The sequence below is a fragment of the Seriola lalandi genome, unplaced genomic scaffold (genome assembly GCF_002814215.2).
Source record: "Seriola lalandi dorsalis isolate HSWRI2012SDOR001 ecotype SW California unplaced genomic scaffold, Sedor1 jcf7180002054902, whole genome shotgun sequence".
Classification (NCBI taxonomy): Eukaryota; Metazoa; Chordata; class Actinopteri; order Carangiformes; family Carangidae; genus Seriola; species Seriola lalandi.
Window position 1 is genome coordinate 318418 of NW_019525454.1, and position 20679 is coordinate 339096.

Sequence of the window (20679 nt, forward strand, 5' to 3'; positions counted from 1 at the left end):
GGACGGGATCAACCTGTGGATTAACACAGTGAGTGAGATTAGTGGAGTTGCAGTTTGGTAAAACCAGCAGCACCGCGCTGTCTCCACACCTGACCCGCTGAATTTGACGCCTCAATTACGCGGGGCAGTTATTCAGTTTGAAGAGCGACACCGCTGCTGTTAAAAGGCACACGTGGGGAAAAGAGCTCATTGATTTTATACAGGAAAAAGATTATGGACTGTTTACACACGGAGGTGATTCTTGACTTACAACCGCTTGAGAGAAATACAAATTAAAACCTCCAACAGGCTGTGGCTGAATTAGAAGATGGCAACAAAAAAAAAAAAAAAAAAAAAAAAAAAAAAAAAAAAAATGCGCTTGGGATCAAAATGGGGGAGAAAATCAAATTAATTAAATCAGCACAGTAGATTCTCTGTAAATCGTACAACTTTAAGTCGGCGTCCAATTGTGAAGCGACTTGTTACGCTGCTTAAAGCATCTGTCGGGCAGCCGGGGCTTAAAAGGCTCCAAAATAAGATGATTTGGTAACATCAAGGCTTTCCCAGCGGTAATGATTACATTTGGACTTAAGATCCATGCAAGAATTTGTAGCCCAGTAAATCTCTCGACTTCCCTGCCCCCACCACTCTTCAAAAGCCTTGTCATTCAAAGGGTTAGGATGTTTGACAATCCCAGCTTGTACTACTCCACCAATTAATTGGATACGTTGTCGGGATGTTCGTTTCTCTCATCTGCTACTTAGAAAGACAAAGGATCGATGGGGGGCTGTTGACACCTCTGTGTCCGGGTGGAGTATAAATGAGGAGCCTCTGCTGAGGAGAACCATTCACTCTCTCGCTGCACTTGGAGCAACAACTTGTTTTTTTTCTACGAAGACCTTCGAGATCTTACTTTTCCTCTTTTTAAAAAAAAAAACATCTGGCAGAATGCAGGTGCCGAACAGACCCGTCGGAGCTTATGGATACTCTGTGCGTAATTACGCACCAGCGTCGCTGTTCCCGCAATACCAGGGGAGCCAGTGCGCGTCGTCAACGAAGCCTCCCAGTGGAAAATCTTTCACCATTGATGCTTTGCTTGCCAAGCCGGAAGACACAACCGGCGGCCGGACGAGTCCTTCTCAATGCGGAGTGAAATATCAGCCAGCTGCTCCGGTCCTGCCTCTCAGCGGACACGTAGGCTTACCCATAGCACCGGCACCGTACGTCTACTCTCCAAACATGTTGCACTCCGCTGTTCACACACAGCCTGGGTATTCAATCTACTGCTGCCCGCCGTTCACCTACCAGTCAACGTGTCGTGGAGCATTTTACGCACAAGGTAAATTGAGTTACTGCCATTTCTTACTGCAAACAAGCAAAGCAAAAATGTCAGGAAATTAAATCACCTTTCACGTGACAATGTGATTGACAGTCTCTCTCTCTCTCTCTGCTTCACAGCTTCAATGTCCAAAGTCAACGCAGGCCTGCATTCGTTCAAGACCAAAGGTGGGAAGTCCAAACGGATGCGCACCAGTTTCACCAGCGAGCAGCTGTCCCGGCTGGAGAAGGAGTTTGCCCGGCAGCAGTACATGGTCGGATCAGAGAGGTTCCTCCTGGCCTCCGCTCTGCAGCTCACAGAAGCTCAGGTATGTAAACATATACTGAAAAACCTTTAAAATCTTTAAAAAAGTGTGTCCTCAGAAACACATTTACATACATCTCTTAAATACACTTCAATGTTCCTAATGTGCGTCTTATTTTCTGTCTCCAGGTCAAAGTCTGGTTCCAGAACCGACGCATCAAGTGGCGCAAACAGAGTCTGGAGCAGCAGCAGGCCAAGCTGGCCAAACTGGGCCTGGCCGCTCCGCCAAAAAGCCCCGGATCTCAAGGGCACGGAGACGAAGGCGATGAGGATGAGGAGTTCTCCGACTCAGACGTGGACATCGACGTGTCCGATGACTCCACTGACCACTGCTAACCCGCCGCCACTGGACTTTTCAAAACAAGACTTTTTGTACATAACCGCTGAGAAAGGAGGCCTCTGTCTCCAGCTACGAGTATTTAATAGATGTATAGTTATATATTTAATTTTCTACATTTATTGCTCTTTGCTGAGTTCACTTCACGTGTTCCATGTTTGTATATTTGAATGAAATATTCAGAAATATATTTTATGACACTAATGGTGACCTTGTCCTCGTTCATTGCTTTTTATTCAGCCACTGGGAGTTTGAAGTGTTTGAATAGTTAAATGTGACATTTTGTGTGGCAGGATAATTTAACAGAGCTGAATCAATCATCTATATTAACTCACAACAACCAAAGTTAGAAGAGTTATTTTTCCTCTGTGATGATCCGTGTGGACGGGTTCAGGAAACCAGATCAGGAGAAAAACATTTGATTTAAATCTGAGGACAGTTGTGGGTTTGTTCTTGCTATTGTCAATCAAATGTGATCAGAATACACTCACACAGAAGCAGATCAGCTGGGTTTCAATAAATTATACCTAAAGATGTGCATTTCCAGGTATGATCTCTGATTGTGGTGCATCTAGCTGAAGAGAAATCTTTTTGAGCGGGGTTTAAAAAAAAAAAAACAGATAAAGTTCAGGTTTACATTAAATATTAGAGGCATGGATACAGAAGATTTTGTCCACTCCACAGATCATGTTAGCTGACCACATCTAAAGTTCATGAAGACAGTTTAATGATCAAACTACAAAATGCAACGAGGTTCTGTTCACTGAACAACCAGATGAGTCTCGATTTCACTTGTATTAAGTGGAAGTTTTCCTGAGTGTGAGTGAATCTGCCCAGAAACTGATTCAGCTCAAAGAGAAACGGCCTCCTCTCTAATGTATCCCAACAAAACCATCATCGTGGCCCTTTGACCTCTGCTTATTGCTCCTCCATCTGTGCCCAGTTTGAAGACGATGGAGACATTTCCTCCCAGGTTTGATCCAACGATAAGTCTGGGACTGACTCGGGTTCCCCTCTGATATAAGCTAAGCAAATAAATAACCAGCTCGGGGATTAGCTGGGATATCTGTAACCCAGGGTGGTAGGGGTCAGTCTGTCTCTGGGCCGGAGAGCTGGGTCTCACTGTTTAATCTGTTTAAACGGTCAATACGCCTGTTCTCACTGCTTCTCAACGGACAGGTCTCCCACATGCCCACCCACCGCCGGCAGGTGTCCTGTCTCTGCTCTATTGAAACTCGACGTCTTCCCTCCAGGGCGGAAAGGGACTCACGCTGTCCGCTGAAGCCTGCCTGGCAGACATGAGGGATAACACACAGGGGAGGGGGCGGTGTGTAGAAAGGATTGGGATGTAGCAAATGAGTCCATCAGAGCAGCTAATTGGGGTGGTCAACCTGAAAGTCCTGTCCTGTGGATAACTCGGTCATATTAAACAAAGAGGGCTGATGGGAGCACAGAGTGGTGGCTCCCACCTCTTTAATCCTAAAGTCTTTTAGCGAAAGTTTAATGCATTAAAGTTTTGTGTTAATAAATTCAGCTTCTATCAAAGTACTTTATTAGAGCAAGATAGAGCCGATGATCGAGAGGGAATAGAAGACGTAATGTAGCTAAGATTAAGAATAACACAAGCAAAATACCTCGTATAGATTTCTAACAAGCAGATTTATATATCTAAATTATTTCATGTCTATTTTCCGAACAGGTATCTGGACTCAACCGACCACAAAGACAGGTTGATTTTTTTAACCCAGTTAATCGAGTTTCATCCACATGACAACATGTTTGGTTTCCTAGTTTACACTTTGAATAAATTATGTAATTGACTTGATAATTTCTGGCTTTAAGGTTTGATCACCCATCTATACTTTTCGCTTGTGACTTCTTACAGTTAAGTGTAAGTGTGGACATGAACCACAAAGTGTTTTTCCCTCTCAGATTGTTTGTTTGAAGCTGAATATCTTCAATTTAACAAGAGAAATGGGGAACTTTGACATCACAGAAAGTTATGCTTTTCTTTCTTATATTATTTAGTGACCCCTCAGATTATCCCAGGTTAGGAACTGCTGATCTGTGTTGTACATTAGGGCTGTAACTAACTAACTTCCCACAACCCAAGAAATAAGAGCATGAATTTCTTAATATTTAGACTAACTGCATTTACAGCTATTGAGCTGCACATCCACTCCCTCCCCTTTCTGCTGCTCTGTTGCTTCACTCAATTATTTCCTGTGCAAAATGTTTTTCAGAATAAGGGACTCTTGTCTAAGTAGAAGTATGACCACCAGGTCACTCAACTCAACCAAAAACAGTTAAACATCAGTATTATCACCAAGTTATTTCAGTCCGATCGGATCAACTTAGACTTTTACCTCTTAACTCACAGCAGTTTGTACTGTTGATGTATATTGGCACGTTTGCAGACCTGCTCTGTTCATCGAAGACATGAATTCACCGTCTTCTTTCATTGCTGCCGAACTGAACTCAACAAACTGTAAAACAAACAAACGAAAACCCTCAGGAAGCTTCAAAGCCGTGAGCAGCAGAGATGCTGTAAGAGGGAGAAGACGGCTGGTAACAGTATCAAAGGGAGAAGTTTAATAAACAGTAACAGGGTTGATCTCTTTCTCTGTCTCTTGTCAGAGAAAGAGACCCCCCCCCCCGCCTGCTCTCTCCTGGCGTCCCCGCTCGGCCTGATTAGGGCCGAAGCGTCACTGAAGGAGCAGAATTTTTGTAAAAACCCCGGAGAGCCGTTTCTGATGTGATCAGCTGGGAATCAGAGCCCCCCCCCCCTCCTCCTGTCCTCTCTCCACAGCCCAACGTAATCCCATTGAGGAACAGAAAGGAAGCAGCCAGAGGCCTGGGAAAACCTGGAGAGTCCTGGGGAGGGTGGAGGTGGGGGTCACCGGGCTCATCGTCCCAATTAGCACGGGGCACCTTAACGGCTGGAAACATGCCAGCGCTGGCTGGGCTTCTTAAGACTCTCTACAGGCTCCGAGCTGAAGCGTCTTATGAAAGGCAACTGTTACGTCTTCATTCGTCTCATGACCTTTGGCTCGTAATCAACTCTTACTCCTTTTGCACATGAGCACTTTACACTATTTGTCTTGTTGTTGTTTTTATCCACACTGTCCAGTTGGACAATATTGTGTCTTTGGTGGCTTGTTCTGTATTTTCTAGAGCCGAGACTGTCATAGTAGAGTTTTTATAGTATATAGAAACTGTTTTACTCTTAATAGCTGTGTCAATGTGACGGTTTATGAAAGAGAACTTACACAAGCAGTTTGATATTTCACCTTAGACTCTAGAAAGTTGTAATTTCTCTGTCATTTTTTCACAATTGCCTATGATTCCTTAAACCAAAACATTAATAAGTTAATTAACAAAGTATTCACCAAATTAATTGCTAATGGAAATCATGTTGCTGTGTCTAAACATCCTCAACACACGTTGACACGCATGTTACTGTGCACAAGACTTCTTGTAGCACGTAAATAAACAAATCCAAAAGATATGTGAATATTTAGCATTCATTTGGTCAGAATTCCTGAGTGTGCAGCCAACAGCAAAACTGAAATAAACTGAACACAAATATATAAATTTTTAAATGTTAATTGTACAAATATGTTTTACAATAACCTAAACTAGGGCTGCACGAAACTATGAATTTCATTATCAGTGTATAAAATGCCAGAAATCAGTGAAATATACCTGTTATAATTCAAACTCTAAGATATCAATTGTACTTATGCTAAAGTTTGATGAGGGTATTTTTTAAAAATCTCTTTGTCATCACTCCTTGGAGATGAATTCATGCTTCAGTGTGTCTACATTAATACCTACAAACATACTTACATTAAGACTACAGCTCTACAGCAAGAGTTTATTTTGTTGTCCCTAGATTTAAATGCCTTTGGTCATGTGACTGAGGTCAGCTGAGCTCTTAGTCTACACCGTCAGATTGTAATGCAGCTCCGAGAAGGTGTGAAAGTTCTCATGGAGAGCAATAACCTCCAGCTCCAAAGGGGAGACTGCGCTTCATTTGACCAACGCGCGTTTTAGGGTGGGCGATAGTAAAAATAAAAAAATAAAAAAAATCCTCCTTTGCATTTTATTTGCAGAGGCGAAGGCCCCTCTACTCCATCTAATAGTCATTAGCTTTCATTACAAGCGTTTGAAGTGGGAGCTGCCCTTTGTCTCGCGGTGAAAGGAGCGCATTTGAGAGGCACAATGACTTCTGACACGGGCACTGACAAGAGGAGCTGAAGTGAAACTGATGTTTTGGAAAACAGACTGTTTTTCTCCCAGGAAGTAGCAGTTCCTGTTCAGACACAGACACAGAGGAAGAACCACGAAGGATTTAAAGGCCAGTTTAGGAGGATTGGACTGTATCGAATCCGCTGGTTCTCAAATTACTCGTAATTCATCCAACGTGCGCCTTTTACGCACGGCACATCCCATAAATAAAATTAAAAAACGAAACATGTTGGATCATATTATCACAACTTAAGACTATAGATAGATACTATATTATAGATGCACTTAGCTCCTTATAAATCACTGCAAAATTCATGAAGGTACTTTTACGTAGGTCAAGCACGTTTATGATAACTCAATAATATTTTTTATCTTACATGGCTACAAGGTCAGTATACCACTCACATGGGAAATTATGATGTAATTTAACTGTTTTGGCTTTGAAATTTGTAATACACACGTTTTATTCTGGCTAAAGTTGTCAAGAATCGACTGTGGCCACGCAGAGCAGCGGATAAAGTTGAGGAGAAATACCTTTTCTGGGTATGAGCACGCATTTTATCTTTATTCTTTTCTCCAGAGCCTGTTAAATGTGGGATGTTTGTTTATGCTGAGGAGGGAAGCCGGTGGAGGAGCGGGGCCCGTACAGGTGGCTAAGCGACCCCACTTCTCATGCAGGTGGCACAAACGCAGCGACGTGCTACTTTTCCCATCTCGTTATAATGGGGTGAAATTTTCCAAGTATTTAAGTGGAATAGATTAGCTGAACACACAACGCTAATGCGAAACAAAATGGCCAATTAGTTTATTAATGAACGCGGGAGGTGCGAGAGAAACCCGGAGTTTGAGCTGAGCCGTGAGTTAGTCTGATGGAGACACATCAGGCGGGAAAAGACTGCAGAGACAATTCATACAGAAATAAATCCTGATCCCAATCATTAATCACATATACTGGAAGGATTATAGCCCATAATAATCACATTAAACTATTTGAATTATTTCGTTAAAGGAATATTGGTGTAGAATCATTTACTGCTGCAATGACAAAGTATTTCAGAGGCTGGGGACAAACCACATAAAGAATATATTGAGGTGTATTTAGTACATTTTAATGTGTATTTTAGTAAAGGAAAATAAATGTGGATGATCTGGTTTATGCAGGATTCTCCTCCCTTGAAACAGTGTAGTGGTAAATTACAGGAAGGTTATAAGCCTGAAGACAAAAAGAGAATTAAACAGTCATTTCCGGAAAGGTTCATTTGAATATTAAATTTCATATTATCATCAACGTGGCTGCAACAGCCATTTACTGATTTGTAGAAACATCACAAATTGTTGTGTAATATCACATATTGATAATTTTGCATTTTCTGTTTTAGGATTGAACAGTTGGATTGGAAATAATAAGGATTATTATTATTATTATTAAGCTTCCATTGACCTCTGCAGGAAACCTCTAATCCTCTGAACAATGCTGTGCCTCAGTTCAGCCACTGGGGGGCAGCATTGGCCTAAAAACAATATCCTCACATGAACTGGGTGAATTGGGAATTGTGGACTGGTGGAGGTTTCCCCCTCACAGCTCCAATGACACATCACGTCTCTAGCTGCTGGCCTTTACTGTTGGAAGTAGTGTTTATCAAACACGATTTTTTTTAAATAGTAAACGTTTGAACTAAGAGAGTTTTGTTTCGCACAGCTGCCACTTTTTTAAGGTCACTGGGAATATTTTTGGGAAGTTATAACATACTTAAGGGTTCTGGTGTCATGTTTACCCCTTAAAATAAGGAACATCTTCAACCTTTGTGAATAAATCTTTGTTAATGCAACAACTCAAAATGTGTGATAGTCACATAATGATGAGATCGCGCTATGTTTGTTATGGGAGATTACATTTGTCACTATGAACGCACCATTAAGTCCAGGCACTCATACTATCAGAGCCTATGTAAATATTAGAGTTAAACTAGTATAACTTTTAGTTTAGACACAGTCCACTAGAGGGCAGCACTTATCTTACACTGTGCCTTCTGTCTTCATAGTGGTCTCTGTTTTGGACCAGTTCACTGAACCCCAAAAACAAACACTGTAGACAATTAAAACTGACCATTAACCAGCAGAATGAACATTTTTGGACAATGATGTGGGTGAACAGTTTGATCAGAGCGGACTTTAATCTTGTCTGTCAGGAAATCTGGTTTTCAACTATTACCAAAAACTGTATAGGAGCCAGAGTCACAGTCATTCGTAACATTTAAAATATATATTTTCTCAAATTATTAGAGAAAAAAAGTCTAATATCTAAATATTTCTGCACTTCATCAACACAACATGTTTTTAATTGTCGAACTACTTTATTTACTTTTAAGATATGTACCCTGGACTCTCTGGAAGGTCAGTGATCACACTACCTTTCTACATATGTGGAATAAAAAGTGACCAGGGATCAAATGTAAACGAGAAATTTGTAAATTTTGCTGGAGCCAATGTTCTCAATCTTTTTTTTTTTTAGTGACACTATAAACTAAACAATAATCTGAGTTGTTTAGAGATTTTTTTTCTGGCTTTCTCCCAGAATGATGTGAAAATACAAACAGTTTGGGAAAGTTTAAAACAAGTTAATACAAAGTTTTATTGTTATAATTTGTTTTTTCATTTAGACAGAGTGGCTCTATGGAAAACTGAAAATAGACACAAGTGTTTCCTGTCAAATCCTTAACCAGCTGTCCTTCATAATGTTTTGTTAACTATTCTCTCTTTTAGTTTACTTAATTGGACAATGTGTAACCTGTGTCACAACTGAACCCATTCTCCCTTACTGCAGCAAACCTATTATTAATATATAATCTGATGCCATCCAGTGTGGGCCATATATAGGGCAGAATAACACAATACGTTTAAACATTGTTTTGTTGCTGTTATACAGGAACGTTCAAGGGTATTAAACAACCAAAAAGAAGGCTACGCCACATCAAAGGTCAGAAGTCGCCTCTAAAAGTCTCTCAGGATATCTCAGTAATATTAAACTACAATCAAATACAGAGGAATTTAACAATAAAGCGAAGATATTTCCACAGTTTGAGATGAAGATCACTGTGGTCAGACTCTCCTCCGCAGCCTCGGGGTGGGGGAAACTAATAGCAGGTACGGAACAACGGTAGACTGCCCTGCTTTGTTTTTGTTAATGCAGAGCGATTTGATCATTTATTAACCAGCAGAGATCAGGGTCAGTGCGTAAAGGCCCGCAGGCTTTCATCGTTAAACTCGGTCAGCCCTCAAGTTCCTGCTGCTGCGGTCTCAGGTAAAAAAAAAAAAAAGAAAAAGAAAAGAAAGACGGTTTAAATATAAAATCCTGCAACAAAGAATGACTGTGACCGAGTCCTGATTCGCTCTTTATTCTGAGTTATTTTTCATTATTTCTTGTACCATCTTCAATACTGTGTTCTTCCTAATCTCAATCACTATGGTTAAGGATTTATAATGTAACTTTACAACAAAACATAATAGTTTCGAACAGGACATTTAGTTTAAATGAAAAAAATTGTATCCTGAAGCAAATATAACCCCATTCATTCTTCCATTTTTTCTGCAATCCTTTCAATTCGACAAAAATAATCGACAAAAACAAGCATTTTTAATAGGATGGAATTCATTTATCGGCCTGTTAATTTCAACAGTGGCTCTTATGAGTCGTGGAGGAACAGAGGAAATATATTTCCAGAGAAACTTTGCTCAGAGCCACATAGAAAAAGACATGCAGATGTTTATCTGTCCACACAGTCCTTCACTGAGGACTGTGCTGAAAGAAGTTAAAGTGGAGGAGGAAACATTGGGCGCTTTTTGGACACAGAGCCATTCACAGAACCTACCGCCGTCTTTAGGAGCCTTTAGCTCTAAACGCCTAATCAACCACTTGTTTTACCTCATAATTCCCATCGGTAATGATTTTCTAATGCAACTTCTCAGCAAACGAGCGTTTTAAGAGGTAAATGATCAACTTGGTTAGCGCGCCATGCAAGCGGAGCACCGGGGGACCAGCCAGCCTCCGAGCTTCCTCTTTCCCTGCTGATTTCTCCTGCAGGACCATGCAATCTGTCTGCAGGACGACCTGCTGCTCCACTGCGCTCATTGAGCACAAACGGAGCCAAATCATTTTCTTGATGCCAGTAGAATGGTGTCTCATTTAGTCTGTTTTCCAACATGTTGCTCTTAAATCATGAAACTACTGAAACTATTAAAAAGTGAAATTATCTCACGTTTTGGTTTCAGGATAAAAACTACATTTTAATTACTACATGACTAAATGACATATCAACATGAACACAGTCCACCAGTAACAGACTGGAGGATTTTTTTGATCATTGACCGGACGATCACATTATTATAATTATTATTATTATTATTATTATTATATCTGTAACAAAAAACGAGTAAAAAAATTAATCAAATTCTGCCCATATTTATTTCCTTTCCTTATAAACATAGCTACTGAGCGGAACATGTGTTGCACCAAGTAAAAAAATGTTAAATCCACAAAATAAAAACTTATAATTTTACAGAGCTAATACTGAGAGGAGACACCGTTTATAGTAGAGGGAGAACAATGTGCTGCAGTTTTACCTGGATATAAATCTGATTCAGCAGAAACAACGAATTGCTCAAATATGTTTGAATTACACGAATAAAACTAATGAAAAATACATACATATATACATATATATATACATATATATACATATATATATACATATATATATATATATATATATATATATATATATATATATAGATTGAAATAATAAAGAACAGCCGAGCGGAGAGAAAAATGAATTGACCTTTACGTAAATCAGCCTTTACCGTGTTTTTCTGTTTCGCCTTTAAACGCATATTACAGGTGAGTAAAAGCATGTGAAGTCTATATATATTCTTGGTGGTTAACACACTTCCAGTAACACGCTCTACCCTTGTATAATGATGATGAAACGGGCTCTAAATGTTATTAAAGCCCTCGGAAAAACGTCAGGTAACTTCAGGTAGTCAGTTGAGGGTGAAGAATCCCACTTGTCTCCATGAGTAATTTTCCTGAACAGGGTTTAATTTCTTGACATACAGGCTTCAAGATACTGACACTGCTGCAGAAAACGACTGAACCTGCACTAAAACAAGTGGAACTTTCTCACCCCCACCGGCAGATTGTTTTCCCTTTAGAAAAACGAGATATTAAGGCTGAATAGGACACACAATGACCCATTAATTGCAGCACACATGTTTTCTCAGCGTGTCTCTGTAACTAAGCCGCCCGGTCTTGTGTGATCTATGAAGCAGGTACTTGAGGAGACCTATTGGCAGGTGCTGTGGTCCAATCAGCTCTCTCCCTGCGCAGCGTCAAGCTACATGGAAGCTCGGAGGCGCTTTACTTGGTGCGCACTTGTGCACAGAAACCCTCCGAGTGCGTACAGACTCCATGGATCAGGGCAATTTGCAGCACTGTTGAGTTTGTGTGCAAAACCCTCCACGCACCCTCCATCTTTGATCATGCATCTTTGAGAGGGGGGGGGTTACCTTTTCCAGCAAGAGGAAGGGAAACGATTGATCACTTTCCTTTGGTGTTGGTTTTCTATTTCTTTTCACAAGATGATGTTTTCGTCTGCAGGAAAGCGCTGCTTCACGATAGAGTCTCTGGTGGCCAAAGAGAACCCTCTAACAGCCGAGGATCCCATCCGTCCGACGGCTTTAAGTTACTCTAACCCGACGACAGATGCCTTAATGAACGGTTACCAGGGTCCACCGGCCAGGTCCCTCTACCAGAGCCCGGACCTGGTGTTCCCAGAGACGGTTAACCACCCCTCCCTCACCGTGGCTCCACACCAGCTCGGAGGCTCCCACCTACAGCATCCGCACTTCTTCGGGACGCAACACCGAGACCCGCTCAACTTCTACCCCTGGGTCCTACGGAACAGGTTTTTCGGACACAGATTTCAAGGTATGTGATGTGGAGATATAACACCCCCGTTTAGGACATTCAAATATGACGAAGCAGGTTTTAATTTTACTTAAAGATCATACAACTTTATTCATTCCTGGAATGGTCTGCCTAAAAACAAACAGGATGCTCTGCTTTTGTTTGAATTTATAGATCTATGGGTTTTACTGTTTGGAGAAATTCATAACATGTGTATTTGTATAATTCAAAATTAATTAACACAACTTCATGACTATTAGATAAAAGTTGTCCAATCTCTGCTTTCTGAGAAGTTACAGACAGCTGGATGTTATTGGACATGACATTTTCGAACATGATATAATTGCCAATATTGAGAACATTTCCTGTTTGAACAATAAATTGCTGCCAGATAGTATAAACGACAAGGCCACCGGGTCTGCAGCAGGCTGTCGAGCTGCTCTCATATTTCCACTCTCATTCGCCCTGCAGCTACTCTCAGAAAGCCACAGCCAGGAGAAGATAAGCTCTGAGCTTGATTTTTTTTTTCCATACAAGAAAACTCGCCCTGGGTTAGTTTACAATTGCACTGCAAAAAAAAAAAAAAAATCTTGCACGACAACATCCAGGCTATAGAGGCACAATAGATAAAAATCCATGATAATAAGTTCAGTATAATGGGAACAGAAACGCAAATCTGAAGATCCAATACAGGCATTACAACAGCAAAGGGTTTAACTCAGCCTGCAGTGATTTATTTACCAGACAAACAACTGTGCATCTATTACTCAGTAAATGCATCTCTACAACCTATTATGGCATGTTTTAACAAAGTGTATTTTTTATTTCATATTGTACTTTATTGCATGACTAACTGGTCCTGTATGACAGAAGGTGTATATACATATATTTTACACTAAAGTCAGAATGACATAAATCCATAAAATTCCCCTAAATTATTATAATAAAATATCCACCTATATTTCCACACTGGCAGTTTGATGTATCCTAATTACAATATAGTTTAATTAATAAATATCCCATAAAGACCTCTGGTGGATTTTGTTGTGGACTTTCTTACTGGATGCAAGAAGACAAAAATGAAATAAAAAGGTTAAAAATAAATAAATAGATAAATAAAAAATAAAAGATCACCATTATATTTCCAATTCAGTCGCCTACTTCATGTGCGCATTAGCAACAGCCTTCTGGAAGATTTTACCCTTAAAAAAAAAAAAACCTGTCGTTTTCTGCCTCACATCTTACACCTGCTTGAAAAAATATTCTAAAACAGATCAGGGTGAAAATTTATTCGTTGTCAGTTAATTAAGCGCTATTCACAGTAAAAAACATATTCTCGCTCATTCAAAACACTATCAAAACACTTCATCTTAATTTAGCCTATGTGCTATAAAATACAGTATATTTAAATGTGGCCGTTTATCCGGCTGTTTTAAAAGCTATTTGATCAAATAAATATATAATGTCAATTTTCTCATTTATGTTTGGTTAATATAGGCTATATTTGGCTGAACCCTTCTGAACCAGTTTAATAGCAATCAGACAAATTAATAGTGAGAAATAAATAAATAAACGGCTATAGTTAGAACTAAATTGTTTTTATTAGGCTTCTACTCCATTTTTAATACAGAGAAACTACTTGTAAAGCATCTCCGTCTGCCTAAGGCCACATCCAAATTTGCCCACCCCAAGATAGGCAGCTAAAAGGCAGGGTTTGTAATTAAAGGAAAGAGAAACAATAGAAAAGGGATGTTTCATGGAAACACGCAGGTCGCTTTGTTAATGCTGTTGGTAGAGTGTGAGTTCAGGTATTTAAATAATTTGACAAAAACTTATATTACTAGCATTCACCAGCAAATAGGCCTATTTAATTTCTTTATAATATTTACTTTATACAACTAGTCATAATAAAAATAATAATTAACAATAAATAATAATAATGAAGAGTCTTTTAAATTTTGCTTGACCTCTGCTTTCTATTACCATAATAACAACATCTACAGCTTAATTTGTCCATTCTTATAGACTCAGAGCTGGTTCTGATTGGTTAGTTTATAGGACTGGTCACACACACTTGACAGCCAACCTGCTGCACACTGTCCAGTCACAAAAAAAACAAAACAAAGCGTTTATAATGTTTGTTACCTTCTCCAGTCTCGACTGACGCCCCACTTCCCGTTTCAGGTAACGATGTGTCCCAGGACAGCCTGCTCCTCCACGGTCCTTTTGCCAGGAAACCCAAGCGCATCCGGACGGCCTTCTCTCCCTCGCAGCTCCTCCGTCTGGAGAGAGCCTTCGAGAAGAATCACTATGTGGTGGGAGCCGAGAGGAAGCAGCTCGCCAACAGCTTGAGTTTATCTGAAACACAGGCAAGTTAAGCTAACGTTAAGCTAACGTCATGCTAGCAACGACGCACTTTTCCCCTATAGTTTTATGATGTTCGAGTCTGAGTTTCTTCTCTCAAACACGGCTAATTTAACTCTCACTCACTTTTTTTTTTTTTAACTGCTTCGAAAAAATAAGAAGTCGACCCCTTAAAGATCTAAAATCGTCTCATTATTAACAATTTCTGCTTTTAACTTGACTTTACTGAGAGCAGCGTTTCTATGGTAACGACATTCTATTCCGCTCACGCTACCGTCAAGTGTCGCGATAAACCACGGGAATATTTCCACTATGAGAAAACATTTACCTAACATTACTGCGTTTGTCGTCGCGAATGGACGACGGAGAGACTGTATCTGTCTGACAGAAAGTAAAGGGCGTACGTGGGAAATATTAAGGGGATAATTCAATTAAACATATTAATTAAATAAAGGCAAGTTATCCCCGAACAGTAACCATGGGGGGTAACTAAGCAAGATGGAAATATCAGTGTGAAAATGACATTTATTTCAAAGCCAAAATATGAAGAGAAGATTTTCGGTAATGTCAATTATAAAATGATGACGATGATAATAATAATAATAATAATAATAATAAGAGTTAGTATCATCAATTCAATTTAAAGCAGCAAAATTAAAAGGAAGCAAGCTTAACTTAAGGTGAATATTATTTCAACTACTGTTAATGTTTGTTTTAAATTGCTTATTTAAGTGTTACGTAAACTACAATGGTTTGAAATATAGGTAGCCTAAGTTATTTACAAATAAGGAATTATCTGAGTATTTTTGCTGTAACGTTACAAAATGAGTCTATTACAATGATACTAAGGAAATTATAAATTATTTTTGAATTGGCTGTATAAAAATAAGAGCATTTTATCATATCATATCAGACCCACAGTTTGCAACACACTACACAGAGCTGTTGCTAATACTGATACTGACAGTGTTGTATTGTGCACTTTTAAAGAAATTCAAAGTTTTTTTTAAGATATGAAAATCTGGGTAATTCCACTTTCTCAGGTCACACAAGACATGGCTGTAGTTCAGTTAGTCTCTTACAGATGTTTAATTCATGCATGCTATAGGATAAAGACGAGTAAATATTATTGATGCTGAACTTTAATGAGTCCACATTATCTGGGTGTCAATTAGGCCTAATAGGCAATAAAAAGAGTCAGCAATATGGATAAATGCTGCTTGCAAGTTTAAGTTTTGTGTCAGTCAATAGGAGGCTTGCAATTAAGCACCAATTGCATTATGCTAATTATAACAACAGTGAACTGAATGTTAATTAACTCACACAAAGTTTATTTGGTCTTGAGTTTAAGTATGTGCTGCAACAACAACAAAATAAAAAACAATGAGGAGCAGAGATGACAGCTTTAGTTATATAATCCAACAAGATAATAAGAGAGTTGATACTAATTCATGAAAATGATAAAATCAAATACTGCTGCACCTTTCCTGTGGCTTCGTTTCCACATAGTTCCCTGTGGCAGCACCACTGTAGACAAACAAACTAAAGCACTACCATCCAGCTCTGGTATTTGAAATGAGCCTGTGGCCTAGAGAAAGGCAAGAGAGGGAAGGAAGCTAACATTATGAAGCCCAGCGATCTTGTTGCTATTTAAAAAATGGATCCTGACCACATATAGGTTACTCAGCCAAGCTCATATTCCAAGGTCACACTAGGAACACAAGCCAGACGAGGAAGCTATTTAGCTTGTTGGCCTTTCCCCATGTATTCATGCAATTTTCAGTCATGGACGCAAAGAGAAGTTGCCATTTAAGATTTAAATAACAGTTTCATTTAACAATTGAATTAATTTTAGACAGGAGAGGGGAATCAGTTGTGGAGGGAAGAGTAGTTTTGTAGGATTGTTAAAAAGAAAAGATAGCAAGTAAAGCCTACACTGGTTTCCAGGGGGTGAATATATTCAGATTTTGGGAGAAAATGAGAACTCTATGCATTATTTTAATTTTTTAAAAACAGAACATAAATTAGCAGTGAGTGTGAAAGTAAATTTTCATTTTATTTTGACTTAAAGAGCCTGTTGAACCAACTGACAGAGATTTAAGCTTGTCATCAGAAACTCACAAATAGAGCTGAACCAATTAAACGATTAATCGATAAGCCAGAGCCGAGCTAATTAGATAATCAATTAATTGTGTATGTTATTTTTCAAACAAAATTACCAAAGGTTTTCTCGTTCCGGGTTCTTAAATGTGAAGATTTATTGCTTTTTCTCTGTTTTAGAACATTGTTTTGGACTATTGCTCAAAAACATTTGGAGACATCACCTTGGACTCACCTCGCTTTTTTCATTTGCAAATGTTTTACATTTTATAGCCAAAGCAATTCATCAATGGACTGTGTAAACACTCTGCAGATTAATGGATGATGAAAATAATTATTAGATGTAGCCTGTTATTAAAGACATCAATGCTGAGTCCATTACATTTAGTAATGGGGCCCTAGAACCAAAACACATAGAAGTTGTCCACCTTAAGAAATGTCTATTGCATATTGTTTATATTTCACTCACTGGGATCAGTTTGACCTGCTACTCTGACATGACACAATGTGCGTTGCCGTCATCATGTAAACCTGTGTATTCTTCTGCCCAGGTGAAGGTGTGGTTCCAGAACAGGCGGACCAAGTACAAGCGGCAGAAGCTGGAGGAGGAGGGACCAGACAGCCAGCAGAAGAAGAAGGGAAACCACCACATCAACAGATGGCGCATCGCCACCAAGCAGGCCAGCTCCGAGGACATTGACGTGACCTCAGAGGACTAAAACCTCGGTCCAACCTCCGACAACGCTGCCCTAAAACCCGCGTCCCCTTCTGACGCATCAGAGGACCAACACTATTTATTATGTAATATTATTAAGTATAATTAGACACATTAGAGGAAGACGCACACGGACTAAATATGTGATCACCACACATCTCTTCATCGAGGTGCTTTACTCAGTGACACTGGAAGAAAAAAAAAAAAAAAAAACACATCTTATTTAATGACATCCATCCTGAATGACTCTTGATGAGGAGACATCCCTCCATCGTTTAATGATCTTTGGTGTGTGACAACCAAAGATGAAGAGAAACAACGTCAACCTCGATCATAGTGTTTGTTTTTTTGTTTTTTTAAATTGTACATAGGCCACTGTATGAAAGGTTGTTTTTGAAAGAGGCTATTTGTTTCATTAAAGCTGTTTTTACCACCTGCTTAGGTCATTAACACCTCATTGCTCACTCCTCCCACTCCGCCACCTGTGTACCGTGTTAATTTAAATTTTATCCTCAATGACGAGAAACGTGTTGTCGCACACTTTTAATCCACGCAGTGAGTCGAAGAACGGCTTGGTGACTGGCACGAAGAACAAAACAGGAAATGAACCGTGTGTCAAAAAGACAAGATGCAAATCTGTCGGTCTCTGCATGATTTGTTTTTTTTTTTACTTTTGTGACTTGAGAGCCTTTTCCGGCGCTCTGTTACGCTCCTTAATGAAGATCCTCCACAGAGAGGCAATTCATGGCCAGCTGTGCATGACTCTGGGACAGATGAGTAGCTGCAGAGACCCCTGGTGTTAGGGGCGAGTTGTGCCACATAATAAAAGCAAGTTCACAGCTATGTGCTTCGTCTGCCATGCCACATTTGTCACTGACGGATGACATCTCGCCATTTGTTGAATGTCTGCATTTGCCTAATTTCATTGAGCGCAGTGTGTGGTATAAAACATATGAGAACATACTTTTCAAGCAGAACATGTAATTACAAAAAGATGTTTTAGAAATAAAAACAAAAACTATTTCTCTGATGGGAAATGTAATGTTTTTATATAATTCAGGTACTGTTTTTTTTCAGTCAGTCAACCAAGCTCAAGAGTCTGCAGGTTTTCATTCCAAGCAGCCATTACAGCTGCAGGTATCACTCATTAGTTCCTCCTCTCCACGTGAAGCTGCATGAGGAAATCAGTGTGAAACATGCTGCTGCAGTGTTTGATTGGAATGAAAACCTGCAGACACTCGGGCCTTCGCGCCACATGAAATGGTGAACAGTTCAACCAAAGAGGAATTTTCCATTTTCATGTTGTTTTATGTTGTAAACTAGAGTTGAAAAAGTATTCCTCAACGCTAAAAGTTTAAATTTGAATTGTATAAATATGTCTCATGACACCCCCCACCCCCCAAAAAAATCTAACAACCCCTTGGGAGGGTTTCTCTTAGTTTGGGAACCATGGCTTGAGACGGAGGTGTCAGGAATGGTGCAGGACAGCTGCACAGGTGTCAGGTGTGTTACTTATCAGCCGGTATTTCCTCTGAATTCCAGCAGAAGGGGGACACAGAAATAATTCCCATCCAAAGGATCCGAGCTCTGAAAAAGAAAAAAGAAAAGAAAAAAAAAGAAAGAGGGAAAGTAGTCACTATTGTGCGCCTCCCATTTCACCAACCGCCTCAGTAATCATCTGTCAAGAGAAACGGAAGGAATCTCCTCCTAATGACCCCGAGTCTTTAGAGATGAGCCCTGACGTCTGACCCTGATGTTTTGTAAGTCAAGAGGCAGAGAGGCAGCAGAGAAAAGGTGGGAGGCAGACAAGCCAAACATGCTGCAGTAGTCTCACCTTTTCACAAAGGCGCACAATGCGTCAGACATCTGCAGTTGCAAAAGGGGCCACATGCCTTGTTTTGAGTTTCCAGGACATCCTATACTCACTGCAGGTGCAAACACACGGTACAAAAAAAAAGTTTGAGATTCAGCATTCCTTATTGTCCAAATAAACATCATCAAAGGTGTATTTTAACCAACACAGCAGCTCACCCTGACCTGTGAAGCTCTACAACCATCTTCTCGACAGGCAGGTGCGGTTAGGGCCAATCACATCTCAGTTAGGTAAAAGGTCAGCAGCGACTAACGAGAGCTGCGCCTCTCAGTTGTCTGTTAGGGAAAACAATTAATTGGAACAATCACGCCCGTCTCCCTAAACACTGCGTCTCCTGTCGCCTGAGTCAGCAGAGAGGAGAGTTCAGGATGAGAGCAGGAATCCGCCGTGAAAAACAAGAGTCTCCCCGGAGGCGCAGGGAGCTGCTGCTGCTGCAGAGGTGTCGGAGACCTGAAGTGAAGCACGACGGCTGGTTTCCTCATTATTGTTTTCTGTGGGATGACTGAAGCCTCCTATTTTCTCCACTAACACCACAAATCACATGTGTTTTATTGTTGGTTAATAAAATTGCACGTGAGGTGATAAATCATGCAGCGCAGTCACAGTTGTCACATTGGATCAGTTTCAGTCAAGCAGCGGTAAACACACTGAATCACAAAGTACAGAACTTAATTAGTGAAAGACTCACTTTAAATAATTTTGGAAATTACTGGAAAAAAAAAAACCAGTTGCATTCTGCTCATTACTGAAATTACCTCATTTGGTATATCTGCAATAAATTCTCAGTTAAACACAGTTTAGAGATGAGATTTATTTCCATAAAGTATAAAGTTGTACAGAATTTAAAAAAAACAAACAAACAAGATTATCGATAACTTTAAAAATGCAAAAACCATCTTTACAAATGTGTTTTGTTTTTTTTTTTGAGTTGAATTTATGAGTTAAAATGTAGAACTGGGGTCCTCTGTAACGCCCTCTGTGACGCCCAAAAACTAAGAGTGAAATCCTTCAGACATATTTAAACGTGATGCTCATCACTGATTGCAGATCAATCAAAAGAAGAGAAATCAGATGCATATATGTAACAGTTTGCTTTATGAATGGTATTTTGTTTGTATTTGTCTCACCTGAATTATGTTCCACAATTTACACCCAGCATCTTCCACTGATCTGCATGTGGCTTCTTGTTGAATTACACGGCATCGCAGCCCGTGCTACGTTCCCCCAGCAACCGGGCAAACATACTAATCGCACAGATCATGACAAAAGATAATAGGCTACTTGAAGACAGACAGTTTATATAAATCAAGTGCAGATACATACATACACAAATACAGAGGAGGCATTATTAAAATAGTGCTTTCACAAAAACATATATGGAGCAAAAAAAAAAAAAAAAAAAAAACTCCTTTAAAAAAGGTTAAGACTTAAAAATATTCTTACTTTATATTTGTGT

General features: G+C 39.6%; 2 protein-coding genes and 1 long non-coding RNA gene across 3 annotated transcripts in view; 2 read left to right on the plus strand and 1 right to left on the minus strand.

Annotated features, from left to right (window-relative positions):
• Positions 1–20673, minus strand: part of LOC111672809 (uncharacterized) — a 34080-nt gene extending 13407 nt beyond the window's left edge. Inside the window, exons 1-3 of the long non-coding RNA XR_002762038.2 lie at positions 19388–20673; positions 19185–19275; positions 14317–18937 (exon numbers count right to left, since the gene is read on the minus strand). This is a non-coding gene — a long non-coding RNA (uncharacterized LOC111672809). The remainder of the gene's footprint in view (positions 1–14316; positions 18938–19184; positions 19276–19387) is intronic.
• noto (notochord homeobox) lies at positions 928–1957 on the plus strand. Its single transcript, XM_023430410.1, has 3 exons — positions 928–1318; positions 1438–1625; positions 1751–1957. The coding sequence occupies exons 1-3, from the start codon at positions 928–930 to the stop codon at positions 1955–1957; spliced, it is 786 nt and encodes a 261-aa protein (XP_023286178.1).
• emx1 (empty spiracles homeobox 1) lies at positions 11689–17787 on the plus strand. Its single transcript, XM_023430370.2, has 3 exons — positions 11689–12192; positions 14356–14540; positions 17187–17787. The coding sequence occupies exons 1-3, from the start codon at positions 11844–11846 to the stop codon at positions 17352–17354; spliced, it is 702 nt and encodes a 233-aa protein (XP_023286138.1). The 5' UTR covers positions 11689–11843; the 3' UTR covers positions 17355–17787.
• Positions 20674–20679: the final 6 nt, after the last annotated feature.